Source organism: Hydra vulgaris, chromosome 09 (genome assembly GCF_038396675.1).
Source record: "Hydra vulgaris chromosome 09, alternate assembly HydraT2T_AEP".
Taxonomy (NCBI): domain Eukaryota; kingdom Metazoa; phylum Cnidaria; class Hydrozoa; order Anthoathecata; family Hydridae; genus Hydra; species Hydra vulgaris.
In genome coordinates this window covers 56,134,846-56,157,297 of record NC_088928.1, presented here as the reverse complement: position 1 = coordinate 56,157,297, position 22,452 = coordinate 56,134,846, and the positions used below count along the sequence as shown (strand labels likewise).

Below are 22,452 nucleotides of genomic sequence, written 5' to 3'. Positions count from 1 at the left end.
TTGTCATCTGAGAATGCCCCATAAACGTGATACCTGGGGGAAACCGATCCGGATCCCCCACCCTCTGTGCGCCTTTGGTGGTGTAATAGTTAGAGTTCTGGTTTCAGAACTGAAGGTCCCTGGTTCAAGACCGGCTCTAGCCATATAACTACTACATCTATTACTACACCATTGCTAATGAAAAAGGCGTGAACCTCGTGGTTGAATGCTATTCCGCGGTGCTCTGTGATAAGACCGTTAGGACTTCTTGGAGCACCTTCTTAACTAATAAATGAAATATCAAAAAAAATTGTCACACTTTATTCATTCAAATTACGAAAATACACATTTGCGCACCATAGCAATAAATTCGCAAGCAGTTTTATTTATCAATGATTCACAGGGGTCAAACATTTCGGAAAAGATGATATATTTACTTGGAAATCGATTACTTGCTGACCGGGCGATTTTATATAAACAAAAACATTTAAGTATTTGTAAATTTGTTCAGTAAAATCAGGCTAATTCAACCATAATTGTGGTTTTCTAATGAAGACTAACAAATTTAAGCAGATAACTTTTTAATTTTAATTGACTTAAAAACCTTATATAATGGCCGAAGCTGTTCGTGAAAGATCCAAGAAGAAGAAAAATAAGGGTTTAAACAACTCAAACAAATGTGGTAAGTTGATATATGTAAACTTCATTTTTGTCAGAATACTAATATTAAAAAAAATATATATAAAGATGTCACTCCATGTGCAACATTATTTGTTATGCAATAAATGCTTTATTGAAATCAAAATTGAAAGTATTTGTAAATAACAAGAGTGGGAAATTTATATGGAGTTAGTTAATTCATTTTGCTTTAAATAATTTCTATACTTATCTTCTTGCTTCAAAAATTGATCAATTTTGATCAGAACAAACGCATTTTTCTTTATTTGTTATTCAATAAATGCTGTATTGAAATCAAAATTAAAAGTATTTGTAATAAGAAGAGTGAGAGATTTATATGGAATAATGAATTAATTTTGCTTTATGTAATTTCTATTTGTATTTTCTTGCTTCAAAAATCGATCAATTTTGATCAAACTTATATATAAACTAATATTATAAACTTAAGTTCATATCAAGTTAAAAAAACAAAACAACAACAACAACAAAACACATTAATTAAAAGTAACAACTTCATGAAAATATGCACATGAAAATAATTTTGTCATAAACAATATGATGTAATAATTTTAAATTTATAATTTTCTGCGCGTTTGAATGGGCAAAATTTTCTATAGCTTTATTTAAATTTAGTGATTTTGCAATTACATTTTCAATAGATAAAATAGATAAATACTTAAGTCTATTTGTTACCATAGTACATCTTAAATAGTTTTTAATTGAATTTATTTTAGAAAAAGTTCTTTCGCTTGAGGCCACTGATATTGGTAAAATTAAATAAATCATTAAAGCCGCAGTAATTTTTGAGTAGTCCGATGTTAATCTCCATTTTAAAATTACTTCCAATAATTCTTTTATATCAACACATATGTTAACTTCTTCCGCCATGTTACTGTTGTTTCTTAATGCCATTAGTTCGTATTCAAAACTTGGTGTAATAAAATTTTTGTATTTTTTGTAAAAATTTCAAGACAAATATATTATTTCCGAATCTTTACATTCTAAGAAATTAGATAGTTCTAAAAAGCTAAAAATTGTCTTAATTCTATTGTATATTTAAATCTTTTCCCAATTTGAGATAAAAGCAAATCAAAAAGTTTTCTTATAAATGCTGTCAATAAAAATCTGTTCTTGACTTCTTCAAAATGCGGTTAAAATCAGTTGTAATTTTACACTCTTACAATTTTATTTTCATCACTCTTAAATAAATCATAATTATTTTTAAGTATTTTAAGTGTGTTCATGCATTTTTTCGACAAAGAAATAGCTTAAATGAATCATAAATATTTTTAAGTATTTTAAGTGTGTTCATGCATTTTTCCGATGAAGAAATGGCTTCCACTAAATTTGTATTCTTTTTTTAAGAAAGTAAACTTATTGTGTTAATTTTATTTAATATTTGACTTATAAATTGTAAAATAACCAAAAATTTTATGTTTAAAGTCGATTTTTTCAACTTTCACATTCTTTTCATTTTTTCTGCAAGAGTACAAAAAATATATGTTTCTTGTACTCTTGCAAAAAAGATGATATTTCTGGAATATGTTTTATAATGTCATTTATTACTAGATTCTTATTATAAACATTTCAATTAATATAGTCTGCATTTGGCTGAAGTTTTATTATTTTATTTTGAACACCATTGTGTATTCCTGAAATGACATTGGCGCTGTCATAACCTTGCCCAATCTGTTTATCAATAGAAAGTTGTCTTTGGGGAAGATTTTATGTTTTCTGTCATTTCTTCTACCATACTTCCAAGGCACTCGATCATTTTATTTTGCATCATGCTACTCATATATTTAATTGCCCCTATTGGTTTATTTAATAAATGTTTCATTAAGGGATCATATTCTCCTTGAATAGAAGCAATTTCTCAAAAATTTCTGTTATATAATTCTTCTGATAATTTGTTATGACCGCAAAATGCCATGTTACTTCTAGCTAATGTAAGGGTTATTCGAAACAATCGATGCAGAGCTTCTACCCAAAATCCTTTTTCTTGTTTTACAAGGTTTTCAGCTAATATCTCAATACCTGCATTATTTTTCCAAATATTATATGTCAAACAGACTGATAAATGTTTAGATGATGATTCGTGTTTTTCAATTTTGTAGATGAATTTTTCCAGTCTCTAATACCTTTACACCAATTTTTATCATTTTCTTGTATTACAAACATTCAACAAGGTTGGTGATAAACAGCATCTAATTTTATTGAATAGCTAAGCCAAGCTCTAATTGATTTTCCCATTGCGGATTGTTTAAAAAAATAGATCAAGGAAAAGGATTAATTATTTTGATTTAAATCACATGGAAAATCAAAGTTTTTTGGATGCTTGAGACCTAAATGGATAATAATTTTTTTTTTGATTTTCAGAAACTGTTTTTTCAATATAATTGTACAAATCAAAGTTATTAAAATTTAAGTTTGTGTCATGATGACCAACCATGGATATTTTTTAAATCTTGCTTTTTTTGGCCCTTTTTCTTTTTGAAGCTCCAATTTCAAATTTTCTTTTTGTATGCATTTTGCAATTTTGCTCACAATATCTTTAATATAAAGATTAGAATGTTTTAACTTGTTCTCAGTGTTTTAGCGCAACAAACACTGTGTTCAGGCTTTGACAGGAATGGCGTGCGATCACACTCTGTAACTGACCTCGCTAATCATTTTTTTCTTTACAACTTGACCACTGCTATTTCAATGTTTTAACAATTTAAATGCAATAAAAAAAAAGTTTTATGTTATGAATAACTTTTAATTGTTGTTCTTTTTTAGATTTTTTATTTTATGCGAAGGCTTTAAAAAAAACATAAAATTAATTAAAAACATAAATTAATTAATTAAAAACATAAAATTAATTGTTTAAATAAACGCATTTTGTGTAAATTAATAAAAAATGTTATATATAATTTTTTTTTTTCGTAGTAATGTATTGCTTATGATAAATTTAAACATTTGAAACTATTTTACCATGTCTTCCTAAAAATCTTTTAAATAATTATTTTTTGAAAGAATTTTTTTTAAGTTACTTTAATTTATGAATAAGTTCAAATTTTTTGTGGCAACTTGCTTATAACCAGTGTATGAACATTTTATATAAATTATACAAGAATATAAGATATTTTTATTTACTTAAAAAAGCATGTATTTTATTGATAATGGAAAAGTTTTAAAACATTTTGTAATGTTCATACGATTAATTTTTATAATTAAACAGGATTTTTTTAAATTATTTTAAACATTTAATTTTTTGAAAAAAATGTTTTTTTTTTTTCCAATTACGATACGAATGAGTTAAAATCTTTTATAATAATTTTTAAATTTGTTATGTGAAATGCTTGTTAATAAGTTTACAAATTGCTTGTAATGCTCAAATAGCTTTTTTTGTTTCTATTTTTACGAATAAAAAAAGTTTAAAACCTTTTTTTAACTTTACTTACAAATTTGAATATGAAATTATTAAAAACTACTATTTTAAACAGATTATTTTTTTAAACAATTTTTTTTGTAACTTTTCTGAAAAAATAAATGTTTATAAAATTTAAATATTATATAAAACTTTTTAATAAATTTAATAAAATTTGTTTATTTATATATAAATAAAGCTATTAGTATTATTTTATATATATATAAGTTTATTTATATATAAATAAAACAAATAGTAGTAATTTATTACTTAATTTAAAAGTGTTTTGCGTAACTTTAATAAAACGTTTAAAAAGTTTTGATAATATTTGTTTCAAACGCAATGTAGCAAAAAGTTTCGCTTCGAGTTTACGATTTTATTTTTATTTTAGTGCTTATATATTTTCTTTTTCATTTATTTTCAATTATTTTTTCTTTATTATTATTATTATTATTATTTTATTTTTTTCCTAGCTTAAGTTAAGCTTAGCGTTTCTATTTTCAGCGTATTTCTGAAATGTTTAAATCATCAAAATATATAAACAATTGTGGTCAAGTTGTAAAAAAAAAAATCATTTGTGTAGTCAGCAATAGCACTTGATTGCATGCCATTCCTGTCCAAGCCTGTGTGTTTAATAAGAAAAAGAATTTTTGTTTGCGTTTATGAGGTAAATAATTGGTAAATACCATAAATACAAACTCTGCAGAAATATTTTATCAAGTATTCAATTCAATAGCAGGCCTTGATTTTTAAAGCATTATGCATCGAGCGATTTATGTACACTTTAAGTGATTTTATGTAAGCAGTAAGCAATTTCTGTGAAGTGACTTTTTCTCATTTTTTAACTTTCAAATTATTCAATAAGCAGTAAGATAAAAAAAGTAATTAATTTTAAAGTAAATAATTTTACTTTAAAAAATATATAAGCACTAAAATAAAAATAAAATCGTAAACTCGAAGCGAAACATTTTGCTACATTGCGTTTGAAACAAATATTATCAAAACTTTTTAAATGTTATATTAAAGTTACGCAAAACACTTTTAAATTAAGTAACAAATTACTACAAATTGTTTTATTTATATATAAATAAACTTATATATAAATAAAATAATACTAATTGTTTTATTTATATATAAATAAACAAATTTTATTAAATTTATTAAAAAGTTTTATATAATATTTTCAAATTGTATAAACATTTATTTTTTTAGAAAAGTTACAAAAAAAAATTGTTTAAAAAAATAATCTGTTTAAAATAGTAATTTTTAATAATTTCATATTCAAATTTGCAAGTAAAGTTAAAAAAGGTTTTAAACTTTTTTTATTCGTAAAAATAGAAACAAAAAATAACGTCATTCAAAAGTCACATTAACTTTTGAATGACATTTATGTAAAAATATTTGGGATATATAATTTAATTTAAAACTAATTTAATAAAAATATATAATTTTATTCTGATAAAAAATTTTTTTTCTTAATTTAGATTTAAAAAATATATAATTTAATTTTGATTTAAAAAATATATTTAAGTTTATTAAAATTAAAGTTATTGCTTAGGTTCAACTTAACTGTCAAATTTATTTAAAAATATTACTAAATATTGTTAAATATTGAAATTTTATTTGTTCTTAAAAAAAATTTTTATTGCAATTGTTTTTTCGGTTTTCTTTCTTAAACATTTTTTTTACTCAAAATTAAATTTTAAATAAACGACTGCATCAAAAATTTGCACAAAATATAAGTTAAACTTATTTTTTTTTTTTGTAACGCAAGTTAAATCGTAGCAATTACTTTTTAATAAGCAATATATACAGCTATAATTTTAATAATACAATAATAAATTAATAAACTTTTAATAAAATAAGTAAATAAATTATTATTTTTATTTGTTACTTGCTTTTTTTTTTAAATAAAAAATCATTTGTAGTTGCAAAGCCGCAATTAAAAATTTAAGAAATGATCATTTTAAAAATTCAAAAATTTAACATATTTTAATTCATTTATGCAAATGTCGAGAAAAGAAATTTGTTAATATCAAACATAAAAATGCAATATTAAATTTAATTATTTAAAAAATGATAAAAGAAAATAAACATTCCCTTATAGTAATAATCAAAAAGCTGTTAAATAACATTTGCGGTAATTAATATTATTGCAGTAATTTCAAAAAGTTAATGACTTTAAAAAATAAAAAAATTAAAGAGAATATTATGACATCAAATATCGCGTTAAGCTAATGCATTAAGCATTTTTAATTTAAAACAAGGCCTGCAATAGGTATCTGCCAGTAATTGACTTCTTAAGAGAAAAAATTTCATATGACTGTCATATCTTTAGTCTTAATAGTTCAAACTACTTAGCTTACTATCTTCTCTCATACTGTTAAGCAATATTTTGCAAAGTATTATCTTTTCATGTTTTTATAGCCATTTTTTTAAATTGTGACTTTATGTTAGTAATTGACCCTCTAAAAATATTTTTCAGTATTTGATCGATATTATAATTGACTGTTTTCAGCTGCATTTCTTGTTAAAAAATTATGAAAAAGGTGGTCTAATAAATCATGAAAACATAAATCGTAAATACAAAAACTGAGTAATTGGCAGGTGTGGTCAATTACTCAGTTTTTGTTCAATAATTCAGTAATTAACACCTGTCAGTTACTGAATTTTTGAAGTTTCTGATCCCTTATTTGATCACTCTTTTAACTGACTGCAAATGGACAGTAAAACAGATATTAAGTAATTTTTAATTAGTATCAAATATATCTATTTTAAAATATAATGATTACTAATATTAAAATAAAATGTACTTATCTTTTTAAGTTAACCTTATTTGTGACACGTCCTTAGAAAGTTATGGAAGAAAACTTTAAAAATTTGACAAGAGCATAGCACATTAAGATTGACATTCAGCCATCTTTATTCAAAACTGCCAAATGTTTGCCATGTTTATGTGTGTACAGTCAAGTATTAAGAGAGTAGTTTCCCTCCATTTTCAAAAATATTCTACCTTAGTAAAGTTTATTTTAACAATTTTCCTTCTAAATGATCAACTACTGGCACATGACCATTTACTCCCTCATGTACCTTACAATTCCCTTAAAATAAGAATTGAAAAATCACCATTATACTGTCAAATATTTACCAAGCAACAAGTTTGAAATAAAGACAATCATATGAATATGATGCTTGTGTAATATGTCAGCAATAGAATAACTAATGCTAGTGAGTAATCTAATATAATGTAATAAAACTTTTTTAAATACAAAATAAAATTTTTTGACTTAAATAAGAGGTAAACAATATTTCAACATTTACTTTAGTTTTTGTAAGATAAAGTTTGACATAAGTGAGGTTTGACACATCTTTAAAACATTGACACATCTTTAGAAAATAATTTTTTTTTTTTAGCTATGACAAACTAAATTTGATATGCAATATTTGTATGTGTTTACCAATGATATTGCTGCCATAAACTGATAAAGAGTTTAATTAGTTATCTAATCTATTATTGATAGATAAAGTGAGGTTTGACATTGACACATCTTTAAAACATTGACACATCTTTAGAAAATAATTTTTTTTAGCTATGACAAACTTAATTTGATATGCAATATTTGTATGTGTTTACCAATGATATTGTTGCCATAAACTGATAAAGAGTTCAATTAGTTATCTAATCTATTATTGATAGATAATTAATTTTGTTGTTGGTGTTCAACTGTCAATGTTACCCCCTATATGGGGTAACATTGATAGTAGTATATTTTAAGCTGTAAATGTTAAAGTTATGATGGGTAACATTATTATTAGAATTTTGGTAAATAAAATACAGACAACATTTTATATACAATATATATATAAGCACCAACCTACACTATAAAAAATTGTCTAATAGCCCTGAAAACATAGCGAAAAATTATTACTTGAAGAATATCAATTAGTTTTAGTTCTTATAGAGTCTACTTGAAGATATAAAAAAATAAGTTAGTTCATTATTAAAAACTGTTTTTACTTAACAATGTCTAAGAATTACCAAATTATTAAGCTCTACAACATATGAACAATTAATTTAATAGCAGCCTATGCTAGACTAGAAATTAACTGATTACAAACTAAAGTAGACTAAAAAATCATTTAATTTTTTTTTTAAATGCAGCAACAGTTACTGCATAGTCTTGGTTTGATAGTCCATAATGTCTCTTTAAAAAAAGAATTGGTTCATCCACTACACATAAATTGTCATCAGTTGAGACTTCAAGAATGTCCCAACCACGACAGCTATTTGCTGGCCAAATAAATTTAATGACACCTTTACTCTCCATAAATATAACACAAACTTCATTTTTCAATTTCTTTTCACTCAATGCTGTATCACACATGATGGGTAAACATTGACAGACTCACTGTTAAACTTTGACATTCCTGTCAATGTTACCCCAAAACTGAAAAATGTTTAAAAAAAAACTACTAAAAAATCATCTTAAATGCTTAACGTTTTGAAATAACATCATAAAAATACATGTAAAATATTATTATAGTATGGTTTTACTTATCTTTTAACTAATTTTTTTAGCAATAATTAAAATTATGAACAAATTTTAATTATGCCATATTGTGTTGATATATATATATATATATATATATATATATATATATATATATATATATATATATATATATATATATATATATATATATATATATATGTACTATTATGCAGATGAAAATAGCTATGTTTGTTCGTTCCACAGATGGCTGTAGCATAGGTTAAAAAAATTTAAACATATAGTCAAACGGTAAACAGTAAAAACATTGAACTTAACACATGTCAATAATAGCCACCTGACAATCTGCGTTACCTTCGATAAAGTCTGAAATTTGTAAATTAAAGTAATAAATTTAATTATTTTTGTAATAAAAAGTTAATATAATACAAAATATTTTTACATGCCAATTAAATTGCTTGATGCCAAGGCTTATTAAATATTGACTTTTTTTTGTTTGTAGAAAAATGAAATGCTTCGTAGTTAAAATAGATTTTCTTATCAAGTTTTATAGTTAAAGTTTGACTTGTATGGGAGGTTATGGGTCTGGAACTTTTTACACTTTTACTTTTTAGGATCAACTTTAAATGAGTTTTTTTTACTTAAACTCTAAATAGAAAAAAATTCAAAATATAATTAGTAATAATGATAAAATAGTTGAGCCAGAGTGGTTCTTAAAGTCTTAGTCAGTATAATATGAGTTTTTTCTTTTTAAAATATTCATCAAGAAAAATTTCAATTAAAAGAAATATTTGCAAAATATTTTATATACAATTTTGGTGTTGCTATTGCTTATTTTATGTATTTGGTATTAAATATATTTATTTTGATTATATATATTTTTTAAATTTCTTTATCACAGAAGATAAATTGGTTAATGAGATCTCCAGGATCCCTTCTGCTCCTATGTTGTCATTGGAAATAAAAGATCATGATGAAGATACCGTATCAAATATCATAAAGTCTGACAGTATTCTATCCTGTAATAAAAAGATTGATTCAACTTCTATTACAGATTCTTCCATCTCTAACCAAGATAAAGCCAATGACTTGTCAAAAAAAACAAATGATGAAGATGTTATAAAAGGTCAGTAGTTTTTTGTTCTTCAAGCCCTTAAAAAAACCAGTTTTTAAAAATGCTCAGCCTTACATGTTAGATGGAAAGATTCTTATTTAAATGGTAACTATTTCAAGCCCTGTTCCTCATAAAAGGAATGAAACTTATCTTTCACATTTTTTAAAGTTATAAATAGTTACTTGCTTATTATTAAAGTACTATGCAATTGTATGGAATTGTAGTAGATTAAGAAATCAAAATCACTCTATTTACACACCTTCAATATGGATTTTTATTCCCTTGTTCTACTTCTGACTTGTTAAATGTAATAACAAAGAGGTTCTATTGCACATAAAATCGAAGTTTTGAGATATAAGCTATTGCTCTTGACATATAAAAGACTTTCAATAAAATCTGATATGCTGGTTTTCTCCATAAGATTATATGGTGTTTAATTGCAGTATTAAAATTGTTTCCTTTATTTTCAGTAAAATCTGTCATACCACAAGGTGCCATCCTTAGTCCTGTATTGTTTTTTATTTACAATAATGAATTTTATGACAATCTTACATCTAAAGTAAATTAGTGTATTCGATAATTTAGAGCAGCTAGCTGATGATCTCGAATGTAACTTCTCTGCTGTAACAGCTTAGCTTAAAAAAATTATTTTTAAGAGATTTTTTTTTTTTCAAAATAATGTTTTTTAGGTATAAACATCATGAGTTATGGGTTTTATTGTTGTGCATTTTACTTTATTTCATTTGGTTAACATTTTATTGTTATTCTTTTGTTATCATTTTTATACATTATTAAAAAACCGTTGAATGTAAAATGAACATTTAAACAGTACCTTTAAAGTAATGAAAACTTAAAACTAATATCATGATGAGTTTAAACCTAAAAGGACTATTTTTTTTGAAGTAAACCTGAGAATTTTTCAAAAAAAAGAAAAATTAAAGGAGACGTTATGTCTACTTAAAACTTTTAAAAAATTTATTATTTTTGGGGTTGCAGTGCTTGGGGAATTTTAACCTAAACACAACTCAGTTGTTTACTGCTAATAATAGTTACATTGTTGTTGATGTTTCTATATTAATAAATGAAACCACTATTATTAAGTCTTTTTATTATCCTTGCCATTTTTTTACTCCTGATCCCATTCTCTATTTCTATAATTCCCTTATTTGTCCTTATATGGAATACTGTAGTCAAATTAGGACATGTTCTACTAATGATGCTCTTATGCCCTTTCTCTTTTAGGCATGGTTCAAAAGTGCAATGTAAATGTATTTACACTTTGTTCAGCTGTCAAGCATAAGCCTCTGTCTTATAGTTGTAAGGTTGCATCTTTTTGATGATTGTGCTGAAGCCCCTGCAGAATATTAATTTCAATATGATGTCATCAATGTAATTTTATGCACAATAATTTTATGTATGTATATATATATATATGTATATATATATATATATATATATATATATATATATATATATATATATATATATATATATATATATATATATATATACACATACATACACATAGGCCCTGTTTTAACTGAAAATGCTTAGTGCATCAGCTTAAAGTGAATTTGACGTCATAAAGTTTATTTTTTAAATATTTAATATAAACTGATTTCTTTCTTTTCTTTTTTTTAATATTATTTCTTAATATTGCTTTGCAACTAATACATATATATATATATATATATATATATATATATATATATATATATATATATATATATATATATATATATATGTATATATATATAAATATATATATAAATATAAATATATATATATATATCTGTGTGTGTGTGTATATATATATATATATATATATATATAAATATGTATATATATATATATATATATAAATATGTATATGTATATATATATATATAATATTTTCAGATCTATTTTCTATGTAGTGCAAAAACCGCACCATAGTCCAATTTTTATTCTGTCCAGGACACAAATCACAGAAGAGTTAAAGATGAATGAAATCAATATTTCAGTAAAGTACTGCAGCAACATTGATACTACATCATTAGAACCTTTTTTCCCTTTTGCCTGAGGTTTTCCTTTTTTTTGTAAAAAGGTAAACCGCATTAGTTCCAAGGTTATGTTTGTTAAAAGTTTACAGAGAAAGTAATATGTGTCATTGGTTGTAGTATAAGAACGAGGCAGATTCTTCAGAAAATCAAAGGCAACTGCAACGAAACATGTTTAAGAGTGTGCTCCTTTTATAGAAGCAGTCTTTCTTTCGTAAAATACTTGTCCTTTTCTTCAGTAAAGCTCTCATTTAACTGAAAATGTTTATAGTTCATGCTGAGAGTTACTTTTTGACAACTCTATTTTAAATCTATTGCATGTTGAAAATGTGTCTTTCCTTGTGTACCCAAAGGCAATGTTAAATTTTTTAGTAAAGATTTGTCTATTTAAAAAAAGAAAAAATGCGAGTAAAACTTTATATTAAAGTAAAAAAAATTTATAACGCTATAATAAATTGATTATTTTCCCTTTTTTTCTTCTGAAAGTGAAACAAAACAAAAAAAACCTGTAACCTTCTCTGGGTGACTTTCTAAGTACATTGAATACATCTTGCTATGAATTAAATTTTCTGGAAGATAAAGTTTCCTAGAATTTTTGAAAGAGTAATAAGACTTATGTCCTCTAAAAGATCAAATAGGATTTATAATACTTTCATTTTTGTCTTGTGTTAATCATCTGCACCTTTTCTGCATATGTACAGCTTATAAGAGACTTATAATTAGGTTTGTTTTTTTGTTAAATGCATTTGATTGATAACTCAGTGGTTAAGTGCATTGTTATCAGTTTTATTTTGGGAGGTTTAAGACCTCACCTCAGCATAATAAATTTTGAAATTTTTTCAATCTTATATATTTATAGCAAAAAAATAATAATATAGTAAAAATGATTTCTAAAATTTAAAATAAAATTTTAAAGTTTTCTCATTTTATAGATATATCATGTGATTATTCCATAAAATGCCTGCAAACTCAACATATGCTAAAGACGGTTTACACTTACAGATATTTGTACGCAACGCTATACTAAAATGGAACTAAGAAGATCTTAGACCTCTAAAACATAGTCATAAAAAAAAAGTTCATTCTTATGATTATGATTAAAAACTGAAGAATAATATTAAACACTAATCTAAAAGTTAAGCCAAAAAAATTTTGCGCATTGACACTGGTTTGTGGCAAAATAAACCTTTATGCGTCAAGTTTCCTTTTGCATTTATCTTACATTTTTTCATTAATTTTAGTTATGTTGCATACAATTGCATAAAAATATATAAAACTGATACAGATATATCATTTCATGGATAAGAGATTTATATCCTATAAAAATATATTCCTTATATCTTTAATAGAAGGAGTTTTAAAAAAAAATTGAGATAAAATCTTATTTCTAGTTTTTTTTCCTAGTTTTTTGTCACAAAGTGATGTTACATTCGCAAAAAAACTGTGGCTTCAACGAGTTATGAAAAAGCCTCGTCTATCATTTTTAAAGGTTTTAGAAGCAGATGACGTATTTTTAGCAATCAGAAATTATCAAGAGGGGCAAATCTAAAATTGGAGTTTCAAATTTTCCACTTGGACATCAATATGTTTTGTATTTTTTCAATCTTGTCAATTTTTTAAAATATAATAACATACCTACAAAAAAGCAAAACAAAACAGTTGAGCAAAAAAGACTTGTAATTATTAGAAAAGTTTACTTATATTACATACGGTCCTGAATAAAATGTTATAAATGCTATATAAGTGGATTTTTTACATTTTATAAACAATATATATATAAACAAATAACTTGTTTGTTTATATATATATATTGTGTATATAGGAATGGCTAAGCGCAACAAAGTTTAAAAAAAATTACTTTGTATTAAAATTAAAAAATTATTTATATAATATTTCTTTTTACAATTTGTATTCAATACATTATACTTAAAATTTTTAAGTGCACTGAACTGCAATTACTTTTAATTTTTTTGGTTTAGTGGCTTTTGTTAAAAGCTTTTAAAGTTGTATCAAATTATCTCATTTCAACATATTCGTTGTTTCATCCATACTGCAGTCATTTTTCAAAACGCCTTAAGGTAAAAAAAATCAATTTTGACTTTTTTAGAAAATAAGCTAGTTTAGATGTCTACAAACTTTATCGAATACATATTTTCAAAGATTTCTGAAAAAATTCATTAAAAGTATTCGTTTCAAAAAACGATTTACAAAGAGTTTCTCCTAATAATTTTTTTAATTCGGTTTTTCTTGAAATACTTAATAAGCATATTAAGGCGTTTTGAAAAATGGCTGCAGCACATATTTATAGTAAAAAAATGTAGCAAATAAAATATAGCAAATAAATGTAGCTAATAAAACTTTTAATTGTCAAAAGAAAGTCTTAAATTTTTTTCTAGCTACAGGGTTTTTTTTTTATTGCCTCCACAGCAGCACCATCTGAAGTAGCAGGACTGTCTTATTAAGTTTTTTCTTAATTAAGTTTCAGACAACTTTTTTTCAGACCATCAGCCGCTTATTAGGACTAATTACCTGAGCACATTAATAACATAAGTATCTCAATCATGAGACATACGCAACAAATTTTTTCTCCCGGTGTTTTGATGTTTTTAGAAATTTTAGCTTTTTTCAAATCTTTTTGTTTGTTAAAGTGTATAATATCGTTACATATGTTTGTATATAATCCCTATAAAACTTTAAAAATTTTTTGTATTTTAAATAAAGTAAAAAAAGTTCCCAGTGGTAAGTTGGCACGCTATCCACTTGGCCACGCTGGCATGTTGTTAAATGGAAATTTTTAAAACTATATAATGATTTTTTTAACGGAAATAAATGTTATAGATCAAAATTAAGGAGAGCTTGATGCAATGCAATTTTCAAATGAAAATTAAACTGTAAAACTTGATAAATGTTTCAGTATGTCTTAACATTATTTAATTTGAAGTTTACATAAGTTAGATATTTGCATACACGTTTGTTTATGTTTTCTTATAAAACAAAATGCTGCAACTCTTTTTCCCCACTACCTCGGTTGCAATGACTGACTAGGGTTCCGTGTCAAACACGCTCAAATGAGCACTAACACTATTACTAACACTATTAAATAACTATTATTAAGTAATATTACAACATAGAGATGGCAATAACAATATAGAGATTACTAGGATGCAAATTTCTATTTTTTTTCAAAGTAGTTTACAAATTGAAATGATCAAAAATATCCTTATTGGTTAATGATAGTATATTAGATCATAAGCTTATGACCGTATTTTGAATCGAAAGTTTGTGTTCGTACTATATGTGTATTTAAATATAAACATATGTTTATACTAATGTAATTATTGACCATTTACTTGTCAATAAGTTGCAATTGCAAACAATATTCTAAAAAATAAAAATACTGCTTTATAAAAATAGAACTACTAACCAGTCGTTGTTAATACCTTTTAGACCATTAATTTTTATTTATTTGTTTCAAGTTTAACACTGAAGGTAGTTTATGATTTGTACAACATATTAATAAAAAATTATCAGTATTTTCAAAAACTGACATTCCCTGTTTTTCCCTTGTTTATATGTATATATATTAGGGTGGAGTGAATTTTTTTTTTTTTTTTACAATTCATTTAGCCTGGGTGTGCAAAAGTTGTCTATTCATTTCAGAAATACTCTGGAAAAATATCAATGCTCGAGGAAATTTTCTTGAGGTGCCTCCAGACCTTTAAAATTTTAATGGGTCCCTAATATTATATAAAAAAAAGTTTTTCAAAAGTATGTCATGTTGGGTCTCAAAAGAAGCAAAGTTTATAAAAATTTCAAAAATAACAATTATTTAAAAAAAAATTGTTATTTTATAGTTTATTGCAGAAAAAATGACCTTTTAAACTAAAAATGAAAAAAGTTTATTTTTTTGATAATATTTTCAAAAAAAATCTTAAATAATATTTTTGTTATTTTTGAAATTTTTATAAAATTTTGCTTCTTTTGAGACCCAACATGACATACTTTTGAAAAACTTTTTTTTATATAATATTAGGGACCCATTAAAATTTTAAAGGTCTGGAGGCACCTCAAGAAAATTTCCTAGAGCATTGATATTTTTCCAGAGTATTTCTGAAATAAATAGACAACTTTTGCACACCCAGGCTAAATGAATTTAAAAAAAACTAAAATTCACTCCACCCTAATATATATTAAATACATTATATATATATATATATATATATATATATATATATATATATATATATATATATATATATATATATATATATATATATATATATATATATATATATATATATATATATATATACACATATATATATATATATTTATATACATATATATATATATATATATATATATATATATATATATATATATATATACATACATATACATATATATGTATATATATGTATATAATATATTTAATATATATACATATATATACACACACACACACATATATATATATATATATATATATATATATATATATATATATATATATATATATATATATATATATATATTCACAATCTATTTTTTATTTAGAATTGGAAGTAATTTCAAATCCATTGATGTTGAGTTCTTTAACTAAAGATGAAACAAGAAGCTTTTCTGAACACGTAGTCCCACAAATAGAAAATTTTAATGCACAGAATAAAATCCCTTCAGCACCCTTAATATCTTTGCCAAGTTTTGAGTATAACATTAGTTCTCTCAATATAGATTCCCATTCTGATTATAATATGTCAGCTTCAGGTTCATCATCTTTATTTAAAATTGACAATATAAATCATCAATTAAATGAGAATGTATTTAATACTGTAAATAAAAAAGAAAAATTTAAAACAGATGATTTGTCTACAGATACCAAAGAAATGTTTGTAAGTGAAGTTTTGTCTGAAAATATTAAGCAAGAAGTTGTGAATGAGATTTTGTTGACTGATACCACTGAAAAAATAGACAGTTTGACAAAGGAAAAAACTGTGAGTTTGGTTGTAGGTGACATTTCATTAAAAGAAAAGAGTTGTATTGAAAAACAAAAATTGGAAAGTACTATAAATTCTGTGCGAAGTGTGACACCAGCAAAAGAAATAGTGTCATTATTCCCTGCAAAAGAAATTGAACCATTTACAGAGGAACAATTACGTAGCTTTTACTTCAACCCTGAGCTTTTAAAAATTGATTTGTTTGTTGGCGAGTTTTTAAAGGTTGTTTTGAGATTTATATATGATATTTAAATAAGAAAAAAGTATATCAAAATCAATTTATCAAATTTTATTTAGAATGCAAACAAAGTGCATCATAGATTTTATGAACTAGTTGACTTTTACTACAAATCAAGAATCAAAATTCAAGACATAAAAGTTAAAATGAAGGTAACTTCTATTGCTTAAAGCTTGTTAATGAAAAAAACTAGTTCGATATATTTTTTTAATTTTTCTAAAACAATATTAAAATTTTTTTTAAATTATGTTTCCTACTAGGGTTTAGAATTATTAGTTTAGTTTTTCACTATTGGCAGAAGTGAGCAATAGTCTTTTATTGCAAAGAACTTGACCACCAACTGAGTTAACTCATTCGCTAGCACAATTGGATGATTGAATTGACAAATAATCTCTACCAGTCTTTCCTAGCAAAGACATCTTTTCTTCATGTGCTTTCCAAAAGTCCAGTGGTGAGACTGTTGAACCAAGTGAAAACACTGGAAACTGCTCAAATTCTTTGGTTAAATTATCAGCATTTTCTTCTTTAATAACATTGTTTTTTTCTTTCAGAATTTCAGCATTTGACAGACCTATGTGAAGCAAGGAAAATTTTCCAGTTGATTAGCTTGAGCTTGAACTTGAACAGAAATTGGTTCACTGCTTTGTCTGTGCACCTGCAGCTTCTAAGTGACGTCGAATTGTGGTCTGTGCAATGTCGATTTCAGTTTGATCCAATGAAAAACGTCCATTTATGTGGTTGTAACATAAATTGCATGTCAGATCAAACCGTTGGATGTCAAAAATGTTTACATTTATAATGCAGAATTGCATTGTCAAAAGTTTTTTTCAAATTATTGTAAGGACTCAATTTGAAAGAATTCAATTTGAAAAGATTTGAAATCGAATCTTGAATCTTATATAGATTTGCGAATCCGATTCAAATCTCAAAGATTCGCAGGGCCCTACTTGCAAGGTACCAAGGACTTGCAAGATACTAAAAAACAATTACTAAAAAACTGTTTTGTATCAGTGTTTAAATCATATAATCATATATAAATAGACTCAATCATATAATGGTGATGTTAGTTATTTGAATCATTTTTTCAGTTATTAAAGTTATTATTATTAGCCAGGTTATTATTTTTGATTATTTTTACATAATAACCATGCTTTGCAATGAAAATTTTGTTTTTTTTTTCCTCATTAATTTGACATTATTAAATGACATTTTGAAGTATATTTTGATTTAGTTTAATTTTTTTTTTTTACTTTTTTCAAAATTTCAGTTCCATATACATTTTTTTGGGTAATACAAAAATAAAATTTTTGGATTAAAAACTTCTTTTAAAAAAGTTTTGTAAATGCTAAAACGAAGAGGGCTAATTAGAATAAAAATTTTTGTTCAAACTAAAGTTATTTTTAATTCACAAAAAAGAATTATAATGATAAAGTTGAAACTTAGAACGAGAATTAAAAGAAAAATGTCTGAGAAACTAGAACTAAATTGGGAACAAAAATTATTCCAATTAAAAAATCAAAACAAAAAAAAACTACTAAAATTAAAATAAAACTACATGGAAACAAAATCATTGTTTGCGTTAGATGTGTGCAGAAAAATAAAAATGTTATACTTAAAAGTTTTATAGAATTAATAATCTGATCATTTGAAAAAAAAATCGTTTTATAATATTCTGCGTTATTTTAGTATAAAATTTTTATTTAAGTATATAAACCAGGGATTATCTTTTTCTGGATATTTCCGGATATTTTTCTTAACTTTTTTTTTTTCTGGATATCCAATACGTTTTCCATACATACAAGTTTAGGTATGTATTTTTGTAATATATTTGTTTTTTTAAGCTTTCTCACTCATCACTCATACATAATTAGGTTAAGTTTGAAAAAAACTTAGAAGCGACTCGGCTAAAAGCAAAATTAAAGCTAAAAGCAAATCCTGAAAGATAATGAGTTCAAGCATAGATATATTTGACAATTTCATTAATTTTATAATAATGTTTATTGTAAATGAAATAAAATATTATGAAAAGAACAAAGAAGTTATTGACAAAATTATATGACAATACATTATCATTGATACAAACACTATTTAGTAAACGGTTTTTAGTATTGTGGTAACAAGTAAGAATGTTTATTTAACCCATATTAAATAAAAATTAACACAAAAATAAAACCTGATTACTGGCCTTTTCACTCCCAAACAGGGAGTATTTAGTATTGTGGAGATTTTTAGTATTGTGGTAACATGTAAGCAACCACTATTAAGTTGAAAGTTACTAGAAAAAAAAAAGAATAGAGATATAAAGCAAGGAAACGGCTGACAGAAGACTTGAAAGTTGTAGGTTGTCAGAGTCAGGAAAACATCAAGATGGAAAAAAGTTCCAAAAGATTGAAGTGCAAGGAAAAAAACAAGGCGAATAAAAGTTTTTAGCATGCAGAGACAGAAACAGTAAGCAAATGAGACTTTGCTAAATGATGAGTCAAGCAAGAATGAGTTTTAGTTGATGTTGATAAAATTCGTTTTCGGACCTTGTCTAGAAGAAAAAGGAAATGAAGAAGAGTGTTGGCCTTCGAGGATGACTTTAATAAAGCAGTTTGACAAAAGCAATTTTAATAATCTCAAAAACTTTCACAGATACACCAAATGAAGCAAGTTTATGGAGAAAACCGGCATGCCAAACTTTATCAAAAATTTTAGAAATATCAAGAGCTCTTTAGATATATCAAGAGTCTTGCTGCCTCCACCTCCAATGCAAAATAAAATTTTTCAGTCACAGTAGTTAGCAAATCAGCTGTAGAGCGAGATGATCAAAAACCATACTGATTGTCTGACAGTAAGTTATTTGATTCATGACGGGATATTAGAAATTTGTTGATTAAAAACTCAAAGACTTTGCTAATTACAGATAGAAAACTGATCGGAAGATAGTTAGTGGCATAAGAATGTTTACCAAAGTTTTTTAAAAAAGGAACCACAGATGCCAGCAGGCAGGAAAACAAGACTCAGTGAAGAACTTACAAAATAATTTAGAGAGAATTGAAGAGAGTTCTGGAGAGTAATTTTGTAAGACTGTGATAGGTATGTTGTCTAAACCACAAGCTGTAGAAGAGTTTAATTAAGGTATAAGCAACTGAAACTGGAATGATTTGAATGTCTAACAATGGGTTAACCTGCTTAATTGGAATGGCAGGAAGAAAATGGCCATAAGGTTCAAGAGTTGAATTAGAAGAAATATTCTTTGCAAATAGTTCTGTATTATCCCTGGAAGAGGTAGTAAGATCAATCCAATGAATGAGAGATGGAATTTTAGACCTACCCTTTTACAAAAGTCTCTAGAGTCTAACTTCTAAGATAAAATACAAGATTTAGTGAACTGAGAATAATGAAGACTGGCATCAGAAAGCAACCTTTTACATAGATTTCTCGCAATAATAAATAGCCGTTTGTTCCCAAGAGGGAACATTTTTTTGTTTTTTGAAAAAGATGAAAAAAATTACTATGATTAGATATAGCAGCTGCACAAGAAGGTGAAAACCATGGAGTAGAATGGAGTTTGACTTGGAACTGGCAAGAAGGAAAAAAGAGCTTCCTTTCCTGCCTGAATCCAGGAGATTATGTTGGAGGCGCATTTATTAGAAAAGACATTAGTCCAATAACCCTCACCAAAATGGTGACGAAAAAAATCCCAGTGCAATGATAGGGTGGGTCTGAAAAAGAAGTATGAGATAAAAGATTTATAGAGATCATTGCATGGTCAAAACCACCTAAGGGAGAAAGAGGAGAAACTGAATACAAGCTAGGATCAGGGACAAGGCATAAATTAAGGAGTGAATGTATATGATTAGGATTGTCAGGAAAACGAATCACATACTTAACTATCTGTGGAGGAGATTGAGAAATGCAGAAGTTATAGGCTTTAGTGCCAGCAGGGTCAGTGGCATTAGAACCAAGCCATTCAGTATGATGAGCATTAAAGTCACCAATAACAACAATATTGACAGAAGGGTAAAGAGAGTAGGCATGTTCAATTTGATCAGAAATTACATCATTGGGAAGAAAGAAAACAATAAAGAACAAAGAGCAAGGTGATAGAATGAAGAGGTGCTAAGCGGAAGCACATAAAAGAATGGTCAAGGGATTTGAACCTGATCTTACAACAAATAGGTGAACTGATGCGTATGTATACCCCAAGCCAAGCATGTGGCTAATAGAGTCTTTGTGAATCAAAGGATAGTACCTATTAACACTGAGATCTAAAGAAGGAATAGCAAAATTTAAATTAGTCTCTCTAAGAGCAAGCAAATCTAGTGAATTTTGCAAGAAGTAAGATTCAATTAATGGAAGGTTGCTTCGCAGACCACAAATAATTGTTGAGGGTATATTAAAATAGTTAGGTGGTGGCGATGGTTTTTTATGTTTAATATTTTGGCTTACTTTTGGAGTGATTTAAGTTTAAAATGACTATTATTATTATTACTTGACTTGAGTATTAACAGTACCATTTCAGGAAATCTTAGTACCAGGTGGACTTAGAACCATTAAACTAAGTTTTAGAGCTGTACCCTCATTAGGAGATAACAAAAAGAGTTACATAGCCTCTATCAAGGAGACACAACCAAAAACCTATGAGTAGAGTCAAGATCTAGCATTCATCATACTAGGCAGGATAAAATGTCATAGGTTTACATCTACACCAGCCTAATAGATGAAGAAGGGGTTCAAGGCTGGTTAGTAGAATTATTCTGCTTACCCCTAAAGTCTTTGCCCAGGAGGCCTTTTACAAAACAGTAGCTAGGTACAGTTAACATCTTCCCAAGATGAGTATTTTTATTGACACCACCTCTAGCCTTTACTCAACCAACAGCCCCAAGACAGGGGATTTTTAAGTTGGAGTTTGTTTCTTCTAGCCTTCACCTAAAAAAGCAGCAGGGCATGGACAAGTAGTACTGTGTTACATGATACCAGTAGCAAGGTGATCGTGATGATCCTAAACCTGACCTGACCTGGAGTAGTTAAAAAGTGCAACTTCTTGTAGTAAGTGACCCGTGCCCTGGCTAAAAATGAGATGTTTTTCAAACAAGGCCCCGGCTAAACTATAAGATTTAGCAGGGGTTGTTAGCCGAGGCTAGAAAAAAATTTGTAATACTTTATATGTTACAATTTTATGCTTACATTCAGTATTTATTAAATATTTGCTATATTTATATATTTTCAAACTCTGATTTACTTCCAACAAGATTGCAAGCAACCACTATTAAGTTATGAGTTACTTTAAATTAGAGAATAAGTAAAAATACTAAGAAATGGTTAACTAAAGATTTGAAAAGTATATATAAGAAAAACATGAAGATGTTTTTCTTTTATATACTTTTATATACAGAAGAAATAGTTTTAAGGTTTCTTTTATATACAGAAGAAGTAGTTATAAGGTTTTTTTGATGTGCAAGGAAAAAAATTGGATTAATAAAAGTTTTTATAGCATGA

At 25.8% G+C, this 22,452-nt stretch overlaps 1 protein-coding gene across 1 annotated transcript in view; it reads left to right on the top strand.

Moving 5' to 3' along the window:
• Window positions 1–207: 207 nt before the first annotated feature.
• Window positions 208–22,452, top strand: part of LOC101234965 (ectopic P granules protein 5 homolog) — a 135,642-nt gene continuing 113,397 nt past the window's right edge. The window contains exons 1-4 of the mRNA XM_065806109.1: window positions 208–661; window positions 9,482–9,706; window positions 16,291–16,952; window positions 17,028–17,120. Of these exons, the coding sequence (XP_065662181.1) occupies window positions 592–661; window positions 9,482–9,706; window positions 16,291–16,952; window positions 17,028–17,120 (1,050 nt within the window). The 5' untranslated portion in view covers window positions 208–591. The remainder of the gene's footprint in view (window positions 662–9,481; window positions 9,707–16,290; window positions 16,953–17,027; window positions 17,121–22,452) is intronic.